Genomic DNA, 15,655 nt, shown 5'->3' on the forward strand with positions numbered 1-15,655 from the left:
AATCGGATGCTAAATACACAGGATGCTAGAAACGCCAAGGATTAGCGTTAGTTCACGTGGCGGATTTTGCTGCGTTTTTTCACTTTGAATGCTGCAGACCCGCTCATGATTTAACCCATTGAATGGAGCTAAACCACGCAGAGGCCCGTGGTTTTTGCGGAACGGAAAGAGAATGCACACGGAGTACCTTCTGTTTTTTTTGCAGACCCGTTGAAATGAATGGTTTCATTTACGGTCCGCAAAAATGAAAATATACGTTTGTGTGCATGAGGCCTTAAAAGCAACGTCTGATCAGAGCCTTAAGGGCTCATACACATGGCTGTATGTATTTTGCGGCCCGCAAAACACGGATCTGCAAAAAAAACGGATGACGTCCGTGTTGCATCTGCTTTTTTTGCGGATCCATTGTAACAATGCCTGTCCTTGTCTGCAAAACAGAATGTTGCGGAATGGACATACGGACACGGAATGCACACGGAGTCATTTCTGTTTTTTTTTTCAAGCCCCATTGAAATGAATGGTTCCTTATACGGACCTGTAAACGATCATTTTAAAACACGTAAAAAGATTTGGATTGCTCGTTTATCGGGCAGTCGGTGGCGGTATTACACTACAGCATGATTGCTAACGAGTGTTCATACGAGCGCTCGTTAGCGATCGTCCGCCAAAAAATCGGCAGGTGTAATACAGGCTTTAGGTTTCTGCAGATTTCCGTTTCTTGACAGCAAGCAGAAAACTTGGCAGAGCTGCTCCCCTGGGGAATCAAACGGGCACTGTAAAATCTAGCACATGTCGGGGTACAGCCAGGGTGCCCAAATAGATATAAAACAAAATGGAATGTGATCAGTATCCCATCAGATAAGGGGCGCCTGATTGCTGCTTATCCTCCCCCTCCATAGTGAATGGGAGATTAGGGGAAGATTGCTGAGGACAGGGTAGCGTTCCCTGTGTGATAATAGAGCAGTAAAGTCTCACTGATGCAATAATCACAAGGAACCCAGTAATACTGGCCGAGCCAGCGCCGCTGCCTGTGCTCTATATAGATAAGCTATAACAGGGATGCCCAACCGGCGGCCCTCCAGCTGTTGCAAAACTACAACTCCCAGTATGCCTGGACAGCCTACAGCTATTAGGGCACGCTGGGAGTTGTAGTTCTGCAACAGCTGGAGGGCCGCAGGTTGAGCATCGCTGTTCTATAACCTGCGCTCAAATGCCGCTGCCATCTTAGAGTATCCGTAGAGTAACCGTATCCGTTTTGCGGTCTGCAAATCAGGGATTTGCTAAACAGGGAGGTGGTCCGTGTGCGACTGCATTTTTTTTATTAAGGACCCATTGACTTAATTTGCATTTTGCGGACATATTCTGTCTTTTTGCAAAAAGGACATACGGATGCGGAAGTCATGTGTTTTCCGCATCCGTATGCCATGCTACTTTTTTTTTTTAGTTTTTTTGCCTCAAAAAAGTCATGAAAGTCAAAAAAAACTTTTTTTTGTGCCACATTCTTCCTGCGTTTTTTGTCCTTAGACATTTTTTTAAAACCCTGATAGATAAAATGCCGCACCGAGAGCGTAGCGTTTTTGAAAAAGTCAACCTGCACTAAAGCTTGACATCCGCGGCGATCACGGTAAGGTCATCGCAGCAATATTGCGCCTAGTTCATGTAAAACCTCCGCCGCCTTCGATGTTTCTGCGATAAATACGAAACCTATCCCCGTAGGGTTCTATTCAGATTGCCTGCGGTATGACGCTGATGGCGGTTTTATTCAACTCTAAGAATTTTCTCACGCTTCATTGGCAAAATATTCTCAGTGTCAGGATGCCGGCAACTGTGTCTACATGCTGAGCTGTCTGACCACACCATAGCAGAGGCTCCTGTTGCACAACCCGTTAGATAAGCAAGCTGTGCGGTGCCTTTAAGAGAGACCAGGGGGGCGTGTCCTGCAGCACATGCCTTCTTAAAGCGCCAGCTGCTGCAGTCAAAAGTCACAGGCAGCCTGCTCATCCTACAGGTACCAGGGGGCATCTCACCCTGCAAGTGCTGCCCTTTTCCCTCCCCCACGTCATGTACACCATCACCCGAGGACCCAGCAAGCTCACCACCCAGAGGAGAACAGGTAACCCGGTGTGCATGCCTGACCTTCCAGCTGCCCAGCCTGTTATATGCTTATTACACTCTCCTGCAGTGATCACAGGGCCAGCAGAGCCTGGAAGGCTCCTCCGCCTGCTCCTTGTGTCTTCTCCTCTGTCGCCTATTGCTTATGCATGTGCAGTCTGTAATATTATATGGTTATAATGTGTCTTGTATGTTATACTGTTATAGTGTCTATTATTATTATACTGTCTATTACTATACTGTTATAATGTCTCCCGTTGATCTCTGTCTTGTTTCCTTTCCAGGTCCCAAGCAGCAGGTTGACACTAAGCTGCAGGAACTGAAAAGCAAGCAGCAGCTGTTGCTCCCCACCTTGTCCAACGGCTGGGACCCCCTCCCAAGGTCAGGACCGTGTGTGTGTATGATTATCTGGGGGAAGGGGGGGGGGGGGTGACCTGATGTGGCCTCCTCCTTTTTAACTGTGCACTCTGGAAAGGAAAGAGTTAACGGCGCCGATTCCATCCGGGTCTTGTGCTGAGGCAGGATTTGACGCCGACTTAACTCCTTCCCTCCCAGAGCGCAGGTCGCAGGCGTTGGCACCCATGCTCCCATTTACGTGGAGGTGAAAGGCAGCGGCGGCGGCGCAGCGTGACCTTGTGCAGAGGTTACCATGCGCACAGTGTCATTGTCACATGGTTTTACAGGGAGGGCGTGGTGACGCAGGTGGGAGGGGAGGGGGCCTGGATTCCCTTAACCCTTCAGCGTCCTGCTGGCTGCCCGCAGGGTCACATGTTCTTTTGCATAATTGTAAGATTAGGATCCTGGTGCTGAATTTGGATGACTACTGTATACTTGCCCAGGGCTATAGGGCAACCCCCCCCCCCCCCCCCCCTTTCTCCTCCATATGATCTGACCTGGTATACGGCAAATATTAAAATTCAATATATTCCCAAATGTCCTTTTTTTATTTTTCTTGATTGGAGCAGTTTGTGGCTTGATACGGGGCCAGCTGCATGTGGGTCTGTGGGGGAAGTGCTCATGCACACGACCGCGCTGTTTTGCGGTCCGCAAATGGCGGATCCTGCCTATGTGCGTTCTGCAGTTTGTGGAACGGAATGGGCAGCCCATAATAGAAATGCCTATTCTTGTCCGCAAAATAGACAAGAATAGGACATGTTCTTTATAATTATTTTTATTTTTTATTTTGTGGCCCCACGGAACAGAGCAGCGAATGCGGACGGTGGGGGGGGTGCTGTCCGCATCTTTTGCAGCCCCGCTATGGCTACTTTCACACTCGCGTTTGGTGCGGATCCGTCATGGATCTGCACAGACTGATCCGTTCAGATAATACGACCGTCTGCATCCGCTCAGAACGGATCAGTTTGTATTATCTTTAACATGGCCAAGACGGATCCGTCTTGAACACCATTGAAAGTCAATGGAGGACGGATCCGTTTTCTATTGTGCCAGATTTTGTCATAGAAAACGGATCCGTCCCCATTGACTTACATGTCTGTCAGGACGGATCCGTTTGACTCAGTTTCGTCAGACGGACACCAAAACGCTGCAAGCAGCCTCCAGAGCGGAATGGAGACGGAACGGAGGCAAACTGATGCATTCTGATCGGATCCTTTTCCATTCAGAATGCATTAGGGCAAAAAGGATCCGTTTTGGACCATTTGTGAGAGCCCTGAACGGTTCTCACAAACGGAAGCCAAAACGCCAGTGTGAAAGTAGCCTAAAGTGAATGGGTCTACATCCGAGCTACAAAAAATGCATCTAAGATGCGGAACCAAACAACGTTTGTGTGCATGAGCCCTAAGAATGATAATCGCCCCCCCCCCCCCCCCCCCCCGTGTCTACCCCAATCTCTGCTTGATGCCCATCGGGTCCTGCCGTCTACCTAGCTTTGTCCAGCGCAGACGTCAAACGGGGTTTGGGCCAAAACCATCTTGGCATCTTCTTAATCGACGACTTCACATGAGCGCGTAGACCACCCGCGGTAAGGGTTTTATCTGTAGTGGCGCAATGTTCTGCAGCAGTGATCTGTTATGAGGGCTCATGGCTGCCCATAATGAGGTCAAAGACCAGCTCTTAAGGATCACATTGTAAGCCTTGACTTGTCCATAGGGGCACATGAAAAAAGAGCATGAAAAAAATACAACACTAATGGAGACTGTCTGACTATGTGCTCCCTTAATCTGGCTGGATTTTAAGCGCAATTTCCCTTTTTAAAATTTTCTTCTTCTGGGAAAGTTGGGTGATTCCCAATATGGCTGTATGGAATTCTCATAGGTATGAAGGCTAATCAGGACAAAAGCTTGTGGCAGGTGGTTCTCAAAGACTCATCTGTCCCACTCTGCAACCCCATATCCCTCCTTATGGCCTTGTGTCCACTCTTCTCATCTTAGAGAGAGGGTGCATGCGTCTGTCATGGAATGACATTATTAGGAATTGCTATATCCAGAACTGGAACAAGCGGCTGTGGACACCTAGACCGAGGGGCTATTATGATGGCCATCGGCACAAAGCGAAAGCCCCTGTGCTCAGCATGGGAGTTGTGTCCTGCAGGGGGTCAGTGATGGGGCACCAGGTGTCTGTGTCTACTTCCTTCCACTAGATGTACAGTCATTTTAGGGGACCGATCAGGGGTCAGCAACCTCTGTCGCAGAACTACGATTCCCAGCATGCTCACTTCCTTGGCTGCTCTCAAAACTCCCATAGAAGTGAATGGAACACGCTGGGAGTTGTAATTTAACAGCTGAAGTACTGAAGGTTGGTTGCTGACTCCTGGCATTGAGGCATCAAGCCCGTCGGGGAGGGCAGATTCACTCCCTCTGCAGCGATGTACCACATTCCCACTTCATCCATCAGTCCATACTGCCATCCTGTGTTATGCAGCCCGGACAGCAGAGTGTTTTTATATATTTTTTTTTTTTTTGTATTTATTTTATGTATAAATGAGTTTTATATTTTACTTTGCATTTACTTTTTTTGTATTAATTATTTTATTACTTTTCTTAAAAAAAAAAAAAAAAAAAGTTTCCCTACTAAAAAATAAATAAAATAAAAATTAGTATCATCTAGCCCAGGTCTAAAGGAACAGCACCTATGGCTACTTTATTTACAGCACTTTTTCTGGTGTACCCATTGAGACCCATGGACTAATTTTGGTTACATAGAATATTGGACACAACCTGTAAATTCTGCGGAGTGATGGACGTGTCCAGCTGCTATTAAGTACTGTTCCCAGTCCAGAAAATGTCCAGCATACTGTATCTTGTTTTCCAGAGATAATGGGTTACGTGGGAAGGGGCGCATATGTTACAGTTCCCTTTATCGCCAGGAGCTGCGACTTCCCGATATAAAGATAAATGCATTTCCTTGTTTTATATTCTCTGCTGATTAGTAGATATAGTTAAAAAAAATATTATTTAATATATATATATATATATATATATATATATATATTTTATTATTTATTTATGGTTCAATTTGTTTTTATTGAAAACCATATACATTTGAAAACGTGCAATACGAGCTAGTTACATTTGAGTATATGCATTATGTGGGCATTACAATAGTACATATCAAGTCTTATTATTTATTTATATTGTCAGAGCTCTCCTTTTGTGACGCACAGCTCCAAATCTCCAGGCACAGACACGGGAGTTAGAATTCTGTCTGCCTGCAGCCACCACTAGGGGGAGCTTACGAGTTGTGTACTGTTCATACATTTAATATAAGCTCCCTCTAGTGGTGACCATCCATAATTTTTGTATTCTTCACATGCAATGCTTCCCTGTTGCTATAGATCTTTCCTTGACCTGGATCTCTTTTCTCTTGCAGTCCTGCTCCTCCAAAGCTAGTTTTCAGTCGTGGGAACGGCAAGCGTAGCGCGTCCCTCAGCCCCACGTCAGAAGAAGAAGCCTACACGCCGGCACACGAGGAGAACGTCCGCTTTGTATATCAGGGTAAGGGTTGTAACTGCAGCATACTGGGGTCTCGGTAGAGGAACTATTTGCTTCCTCTTGCAGGACCCCAAATGAAAGGGGTTGTCCCAACTTTCATGTGGCTTTTTTTTTTTTTTTTTTTTCTTCTACTAGCCTTCCTTTATAACCCATAGAGGTGGGTCCTGAATAGGGAGGCCTCTCCCTCCATGATATCTATATGCCCTTGTATTGCTCTAACATGTCTCTTCTAGTAGTTGCTCCACCCGAGGCTCCAGGATGATTACTTTTATGAGATTTTAGCTGTACAAAAAAAAAGCATGTTACCATGCCGTCACTTGTGACACCAGAAAATATGGAGGGCATCGTAGAATTTATCCGACAAAATACCCCTTTAATTGATATTATTAAAGGGGTATTCCCATCCGGGATATGGCTAAGCATATGCCATCAATGTCAGATGGTCCCACCTCTGGGACTCGCTCCTATCTCAAGAATAGGGCCCCTCAAGTGAAGAGAGCAGCCGCGCGTGTGTGCTACCCTCCGTTCAAAGCTATGGGACTTCCAAAAATAATAGCCAGTGCTCAGCAATTTCTGGTGGTCTCGTAGCGCTGAATAGAGAGGTGGCTGCGCTTGCACAGTGTGCTATCCATTCGCGACTAAGGCACTTAGGAATATAGCCGAGCGTGCTCGCTCAGCTATGTTAGAAACTTCCATTGTGCTGTGCATGCGCTCCATGCTTTCCTTCACTTGGAGGTGTTCTCCAGATAGGTGCGAGTCTCAGAGGTGGGACCCTCCGCTATCTGACATGGTTGGCATATGTCCTTTAAGGTATGAGTGCACGTAGACCAGGTAGTGGCTCATCTACCTTAAGGTTAGGGCTAAACGGCGACATGTGTCGCACAAAATTCGCGCAATAATTTTATAATGATAATCTATGGTGACGCGACAGTCTCAGAAAAGTCCATCTTGTCGCAGCATATCGTAGTGCGATACCACATAGACTATCACAATAAAAAATTGTCACGCGACAACTGTCGCCCTAGCCTAAGAACTAAGCACTGGGCATGTTAAAATCCAACATGGCCTTTCCATAACATCAACGCGTTTTGGCCAACGTTAGTCTACTGCAGGGGATCAGCTACCTTCGGCACTCCAGCTGCTGTGAAACTACAACTCCCAGCATTCACACTTACTCGGCTGTTCTTGTAACTCCCATAGAAGTGAAAGGAGGATTCTGGGAGTTGTAGTTTCAGAACAGCTGGAGGTTGCTGATCCCTGGACTAATGTGTGTGCTATGGATTCTGTCATTCATATTAGTGCGGATGTGACGATGGGGGTGATCCCCCTGCCTCTAATGTCAGAAGCCAGCTGAACAGACATCGTTGGAGATCTTCACGCTCCCATACTTGTGTAACAGATCGTGGCTGCAGTCGCCGGTGCTTTTAATTAAAATACGAATCCTGTTTTACGAGTTTTAATGGGTGATGCCAGCCCATGAGGAAAGCCGCTGCTGGAGACTTACCAGTCAGGCCTAAGCTGTATGGGAAACCACTGCGCTTGTCATATAAATTTAGTCACCAAGTAACTACACCCTTAAAGGGTTATTCCAGAATTTTATACTACGAGTCAGACATCTCACCCCCCCCCCCACCTCCCCGATCAGATGTTGCATTGTAGCGGCAGCACTTTCCCTGCTCCGTCCATTCATTTCAATAGGAGAAGTGCTGCAGTACCAGCCATTTCCACTACACAATGAATGGCGCTGTGTAGTTCCAGAGCTATTGAAGAACAGCTAAGCGGAGGGGGGTGCAGGGTGTTGGACCTCCGCCTATCAGACCCTCTTTAAAGAGTTTCTCCCGTGATTGATGTAAAAAATTAAAATCAGACATCCTATAGTACATGGCAATCTCTTCCTAGTAAAGCTAGAACAAGCCCTGTACCTCACAAGGATCCAGAGATATACACATTCATTGCTCTGCTAGATTATCTTGGCAGCTCAGGGGGCGGGTGTCCTTTTTTGCTGCAGCTCAGGGGGCATGTTCTTTCTGTAACTGTCACAGCTTCTAGCAGAACCTATAGCTGGTGACAGTTGAAGATTTAAACTGAGCATGTGCGACCATCTCAGTGAGGTGGACTGAAAAATAAGGGAAAGAACAAACAGCAGGTGGCGCTATACAGATACATTTTATTGAATAACTCAGTGGCTGTACAATATTTTTAATTGCATGCAATTACAAAAGTATTCATATCCAAGTGCTGTTTGAAAAAGGCAGAATCCTTTTAAGACTTTTTTTTTTTTTGTTCCCCTGCAGTATTTACTTTTATTGATCTCTTCCTTTCCCCCCCCCCCCCATCAGCCTGGCAGGAGGTGCAGCATCAGCTGGAGAGACCAGAACTCAACGGATGCAGACCGCAGCAATATCAGGATCCAACTCCAAATCCAACTCTTAAGAGTAAGCGCTCGGAATGAATGTCCTTTATAATGTGGCTTTATTGCCTAAATTTATAACTTAAAGGGTCTGTGGCGAGTTTGAAAAAGTACCCACCTATCCACAGGTAAGGGAATAAGAGTCTGATCGGGGTGGGTCGGACCACTGGGACCTCCATTGATCACAAGAATGGGGGTCCTACAACTCCTCCTATGAACGGCGTGGCGATAGAAGCGGAGTACAGTCCTAGGCAATCTCCGTCAGGGCCATAGAGCAGCAGTATTCCTGACTAACGCTCTAGTTCTATGGATAGCCAAAGGACCCCCATTGATCAGACTCTGTGGAGAAGGGAGAAGTTTAAAATCTGTCACTACTCCTAAAATAAAAGAAGGAAAGCTTCTGATTGGTTGATACAAGACCCATCTCCCTATGATGACACTTGGTGACAGCAGATAGTGTTGTCATAGGGAAACGGGTAAAGATGTACATTTTTATCCAAACCAAAGAAGCTTCAATCTAAAGTCTTAGGCTGGGTTCAGACCTGAGCGTTTTACAGCGCGTTCAAACGCGCTGTAAAACGCTCAACACATGAAAACCAATGCTTCCCTATGGCCCTGGTTCTCACTTGAGCGTTTTACAGCGCGTTTGAACGCGCTGAAAAACGCCCTACGCTCAAACAAGTTCTTGAGCTTCTTTGGGGCGTTTTGACGTGCGTTTGTGGCCATAGGACACTGCAGTCAATCACACAAACGCGCGTTTACTATTGTAAAAAACGCGCGACAAAAACGCGCATATCAAAGACGCTCAGGTCTGAACCCAGCCTTAGGCCCCTTGCAGACGAGCGTGTCCGAATGCGTTCCGGGTGCATTGCGGCAAACCCGCGCGAGTAGGTATGCAATTGCAGTCAGTTTTGACTGTGATTGCGTTTTGTTGTTCAGTTTTTATTGCGCAGGTGCAATGCGTTTTGTACGCGCGTGATAAAAAACTGAATGTGGTAGCCAGACCCGAACTACTTCACTGAAGTTCAGGTTTGGGTTCAAGGTTGTGTAGATTGTATTTCCCCTTATAACATGGTTATAAGGGAAAATAATAGCATTCTCTAATACAGAATGCTTAGTACAAGGTCAATTGAGGGTTAAAAAAATAATAATATTAACTCACCTCCTCCAATTGATCGCGTAGGACCTGTCAAAAGACCTGTGGTGACGTCACGGAGCTCATCACATGGTCCATCACCACGGTGATGGACCATGTGATGTGATGTGACGTCACCACAGGTCCTTTAGCCGGCAGCTCATGATTAAAGAAGTAAGAAGAGATCGGCAACTACGCGATCAAGAGGAGGAGGTGAGTTAATTATTTTATTTTTTTTAACCCTCAATTGACCTACTAAGCATTCTGTATTAAGAATGCTATTATTTTCCCTTTATAACCATGTTATAAGGGAAAATAATACAGTGAATAGACTGTCATCTTGGCAACCATGCGTGAAAATCCCACTTGCTTGCGATTTTCACGCAGCCCCATTCACTTCTATGGGGCCTGCGTTGCGTGATAAACGCAGAATATAGAGCATGCTGCGATTTTTCACGCAACGCACAAGTGATGCGTGAAAATCACCGCTCGTGTGCACAGCCCCATAGAAATGAATGGGTCCGGATGCAATGCGTTCACCTCACGCATTGCACCCGTGCGGAAATCTTGCCCGTGTGAAAGGGGCCTTAGCGTCCTTGACTTCATCCTTCAGAACTAATAAGGTGTAATTTATTTTCTTCTCCAGTCACATTCAAAGCTGCATTAAAAGCCCCAGGTAGTTTCTTGTGATAAAAAGGCTGGTTTTGGCACTTCGACAGTAAAATGAGATATTTGGCTCCATGGCCAGGTTTCAATTAGCAATTCGCTTTGGATGTGAACAGAGAATAAAACTTATTTTACTGCTCTGTATGTCACCAATGCTACTTCTTGCATTGACTGGCATCGGCTCGATAGATTTTAATTGGTGGTGGTGGTGGTGGTGAAGTGAAGTGTCTGATCAGTGGGGGGGAGGGGAGATGAGGGGAGGGTCTGACCACTTGGACCCCCTGATGATCACGAGAACAAGATCAGTCAATACAGGATCTGTGTTCTGCGGTTCCGAGATTGTGAACTGCAAAACTCTACGGCCGTGTGCACGAGCCCTAAGGCATATACTGTACGTCGTCTGTGGCAGTGGTGGGCTTGTAATGAAGTGACACATTGCAGCCCACGCACTGGCTTCCTATAACCATTTATTAGCACTGTGCTGTCTGAGCGTGAGCAGAAGGGAGAAAGTCACCCTCCCTCCCACCCGTGGAGCTGACAGAAGTTAATTTTTTCAATCCCTGTCGGCTTGGGAGGGGGTGTGGCCTAATTGGATCAGAGGTGTGGCTTAAAACCTCACCCCAGGTCCCTTTAAGTCCGTCTTTTGAAGGAGGCCTGAATGGCCATCCTACCTGCCCCCTGACCTGTGACCTCCACAGCACTCCGCTCCCTTAACAGTGCCATCCAAAGCTGACCTACAGAAGTGAAAAAAAATGACTGGGTTGTTATGGAAACCTGGTGTAAAACTGTGTGTATGTTAAGGACCTGCGAACACACACCTACCTTTATATATTATATGGAACAGAAGACCGGCACTTCACAGGTGGAATCTTCAAACTTTTATTTCAGTATAGGAGGAAATAGCGCAGAAGCGTTCTGCGCTATTTCCTCCTATGCTGAAATAAAAGTTTGAAGATTCCACCTGTGAAGTGCCGGTCTTCTGTTCCATATTGTAAGTGGGCTTTTCATACCCTGGACGCGTGCACCACGACTCTGCCAGAGGAGTGCCGACTGCTTTCCCCCTTTTGGTACCTTTTATATATTAGATGGTAATAAAAGAATGAATTACAACCAGCAGCAATGACCACGGTGTGCTTGGTTGAGACACTTTATGGATTCTGACAGCTTGGCTGGCCATCCATGTCCAGAGTCCATGCCTGGTTGACTCCGCACCGGACAGACTCTCCTAAGAAACACAAAAAGTCTCATAGGAATGGTCTGTGCCAGCTGGAGAGCCCCCAGTGGTGACTACTGGTTTAGCGGAGTCATGGATTTTGTGCGGAGCCAACTTTTCACCTTTTCCCTCCCCTCCTCCTACAGATTTTGTTCCTATCGACCTTGAAGACTGGTGGGCTGAACGTTTCCTGGCCAACATCGAGAACTGCGCCTGAAGGACCCTCGGAGGAGACCGCCTGACCTTTATAGTTTAATATGCACATTTTTTTTTGCTCCTTGCTGTAGCGTCCAAGAATCCAACCGTCCAATGCGGCTCTGTTCACACACTAGTATCCTAAAAGATGGCTGCAGCGAGACATGGTGCTGACATCGTGCCTGCTTTGACGAGGATTACAGTATTCAAGGCTACTTGAGAAAGCACAGAACGACTAGGCCCTGGAGGCCGGGCCTTCACGGTTCACTATGGGAGGGGAAGGGAACACTAGCACGCGGTGGTACTATGCACTACAGCAGTAACTGGCAACTTGTGGCTCTTTACAACCCTCAGCATGCAACAGGGGGAATGCTGAGAGTTGTAGTTTCACAACGGCTGGAGAGCCGCCACAGCTTGTCCATCACTGCACTAAAGATTATGGAATGGGCAATAATTGTACAAACTTGATATTGATGCTCAGTCTGAACCTTAATGGTCTCACGCACATTGACTCTTTCCTGCTTGCAGCAAGCAGACCATTTCCCCTTGTCGTTCTCCTGTCTGTGTCTGTAGGGTACTGGGGTCTCTCTCAAGAGCTGTGAACCCGTGTGATGCCCACAACTGGTCTCCCTCTTGTCCATTTTTTTTTTTTTGTATTAAAAGGGGTCTGTACAGAGCGGGAAATGTCTATTTTTCTAAATAAAGTTTGTTTTGCCTGATATTTATATGGTGCTGTACAAGGTCCCAGCTCTCCCCATCTACAGTAGTGAAAGTCGCACTGGGACCTGTCGCACGGCTCTGCTCATTATGTGCACTTCAGAAATAGTTCTAATAGGGATCGTGGATTCTACATGTCTCTGAATGACATACAGTACAGACCAAAAGTTTGGACACACCTTCTCATTCAAAGAGTTTTCTTTATTTTCATGACTATGAAGGCATCAAAACTATGAATTCACACATGTGGAATTATATACATAACAAACAAGTGTGAAACAACTGAAAATATGTCATATTCTAGGTTCTTCAAAGTAGCCACCTTTTGCTTTGATTACTGCTTTGCACACTCTTGGCATTCTCTTGATGAGCTTCAAGAGGTAGTCCCCTGAAATGGTTTTCACTTCACAGGTGTGCCCTGTCAGGTTAAATAAGTGGGATTTCTTGCCTTATAAATGGGGTTGGGACCATCAGTGGCGTTGAGGAGAAGTCAGGTGGATACACAGATGATAGTCCTACTGAATAGACTGTTACAATTGGTATTATGGCAAGAAAAAAGCAGCTAAGTAAAGAAAAACTAGTGGCCATCATTACTTTAAGAAATGAAGGTCAGTCAGTCAGCCGAAAAATTGGGAATACTTTGAAAGTAAGGGCTATTTGACCATGAAGGAGAGTGATGGGGTGCTGCGCCAGATGACCTGGCCTCCACAGTCACCGGACCTGAACCCAATCCAGATGGTTTGGGGTGAGCTGGACCGCAGAGTGAAGGCAAAAGGGCCAACAAGTGCTAAGCATCTCTGGGAACTCCTTCAAGACTGTTGGAAGACCATTTCAGGGGACTAGCTCTTGAAGCTCATCAAGAGAATGCCAAGAGTGTGCAAAGCAGTAATCAAAGCAAAAGGTGGCTACTTTGAAGAACCTAGAATATGACATATTTTCAGTTGTTTCACACTTGTTTGTTATGTATATAATTCCACATGTGTTAATTCATAGTTTTGATGCCTTCATAGTCATGAAAATAAAGAAAACTATTTGAATGAGAAGGTGTGTCCAAACTTTTGGTCTGTACTGTATGAGCCGCTTATAACCACCTATCATAGTGCTAATTAGGTGAATACAGCTGGTGCACCACGCTGAATGGTTTGCAATGAATGAACAGATTTGTACCTATGAAACTGGCTGACCTGTTGCATGTCCCTTTGGCATCTACGTTGGTCCCATGTTCCTATGTGCCCGTATTGCTGAGAAAACTGAAGTTTTATTATATTCAAAAGAGCCTCTAGGAGCAACGGGGGCATTGCCATTACACCTAGAGGCTCAGCTCTTTCCGAAACCGCCGCGCCCTCTCCATTGTGATTGATAGGGCCGGACGTGATGCCGTTTTTGACTGCCCGGCCCTGTCAAAGTGCAGAGGACGCAGCAGTTGCAGAGAGAGCAGAGCTTCTAGGGGTAATGTTGCTTCTACAGGATCATTTGCATATATTAAAAGTTCTTTGTTCCCTGGCTTTTCATAAAGCTGCCGAGCGCACTGGGCAGCCAGTTTCATACGTACAAATCTGCTGACAGATGCCCTTTATAATATTCAGAGAAGTCCACAAAAACCCCAATCTACTCCAGAGCTGCATTTAAATTTCAGGTTGTTCTTACTGGAAACAATTGAGGCAGTCCAATCGTATAAAAACACTGACCAGAATTCAAATCATGGAGGAAAAAAAATAAAAATAAAATCTTTGTGGACCAAGGAATGCTGGTGGGATTTTTAGCCCTGAAGCCTTCAAAACTGTAAATTGTTAAAACATGCTAACTATACCCTGGGATGTAACAGTATAAATATATTTGCTATACAAGTTCTGGGCCGACCTAGAATAGGCCGTTTTCTGTCTTGCCATAGAAAGTGGTGCACAAATGAAGGGGGGAGGGAAGGAACCTACTGTTTTGTGCATACAGATTTATGTGTCTCCATGATTACAGACTACAAGCAAACCCACAAGTAGTCAGATTTAGTTATTCCCTTCCCTCTGCCTGAAGCAGACTATAGGGTATGTGTGTGTAGTCTGTAACCATGACTATGCAGTGATTTTTTTTAAATTTGTTATTTTATGCACTTATTTGTGCTCGGATCGTCTATCAGCACGTACCTAACCTGACTCCCCCCTAGCTACACTTAGCAGTAGAGTTATGCCACAACTGCCGGAGTAGGGCCGCCTAAAGGGGCCAAAAAAATAACAGTCCATAGATTCAGAAAGAATATTTATATACATATGTTGTTACAACACCAAGGTCTGAAAAGTGAGAGGCATTTCATGATGAGGGTCTGGAATGTACCGTACGTAACAAGATGATTTCCACCTTCCCAATCTCTGAATAATATGATCTGGGACATTGTTTCTGGAGGCAACTGACGCTGCCCCAATTCTGAAGGAGTGGCCCGTGATAGACATAGGATCGCCCCCCTCATATTAACTAACAGTAGCCAGATATATTTCATGAATGTCTGAGTACTCAGGGGTGCAGCATTAAAGGCTAACAGCGACGAGTCCGCTGAAGCCGCCCTGACGTACTCCAACCATTCATGAAGAGCCACTACCGGACACCAACTGTTCCCGGTGGGAAAATACTTCACCTCCACCAGTTCCCCAGGCTGAGCTGTTTTCGACGAACTTAAAGTTAAGACATAACATGTGTTACTCCACACAAGTTGTCCTTTATGTAAAAATGCTTTAGAGGAAGCGGAACGTGTAAACTCGCTAGGCCTGAGGAACCCGTAAAACCCCAAATACGTGGCCGTTTTAATCAACAGGCTAGTGCCATGGCCAAAGGGCTTCTTCTGCAGCAAGTCAGACAATGTCCTAAACATCCGTCCTGATAACAGCTGTCGAGTAGGAAGGCTCCTAGCTGTCACCTTCTGAAGGCCTTCACCGGATGTGCCGAAAACAGAGACGGCTGATCGGGGTGTAGGACATAGCTGTGATGTTGTATGCCAGCAAGATATAATTTGATGGTGCTATGTGCTAACTTTAGGTGAGAGTGGAAAAAAGCAATGAACGCCATTAAGAAGGTTATGTGCCTCCAGGTGGGTAATTTTCCTTAAATTTGCTGAACAACCCCCAAGCAGTCTCGTATACTCTAAGCGTGTTGCTGGACAACGACTTAGCCACAAGGGTCCTAGCTGTAGCGAGGTGTAACGCTAGTCCATCACCAGTTGACTGTGATGAGGGGTTGGTGTCGGCAAGGAATCTGTCCCTGGGTAAACCTGG

General features: G+C 46.0%; 1 protein-coding gene across 1 annotated transcript; it reads left to right on the forward strand.

Moving 5' to 3' along the window:
* Positions 1–1,967: 1,967 nt before the first annotated feature.
* Positions 1,968–12,396, forward strand: MCRIP2 (MAPK regulated corepressor interacting protein 2). Its single transcript, XM_040440740.1, has 5 exons — positions 1,968–2,113; positions 2,397–2,493; positions 5,941–6,065; positions 8,402–8,497; positions 11,633–12,396. Exons 1-5 carry the CDS (start codon positions 2,062–2,064, stop codon positions 11,701–11,703), a joined length of 441 nt encoding a protein of 146 aa, XP_040296674.1. The 5' UTR covers positions 1,968–2,061; the 3' UTR covers positions 11,704–12,396.
* Positions 12,397–15,655: the final 3,259 nt, after the last annotated feature.

This window comes from Bufo bufo, chromosome 7, assembly GCF_905171765.1.
Source record: "Bufo bufo chromosome 7, aBufBuf1.1, whole genome shotgun sequence".
Classification (NCBI taxonomy): Eukaryota; Metazoa; Chordata; class Amphibia; order Anura; family Bufonidae; genus Bufo; species Bufo bufo.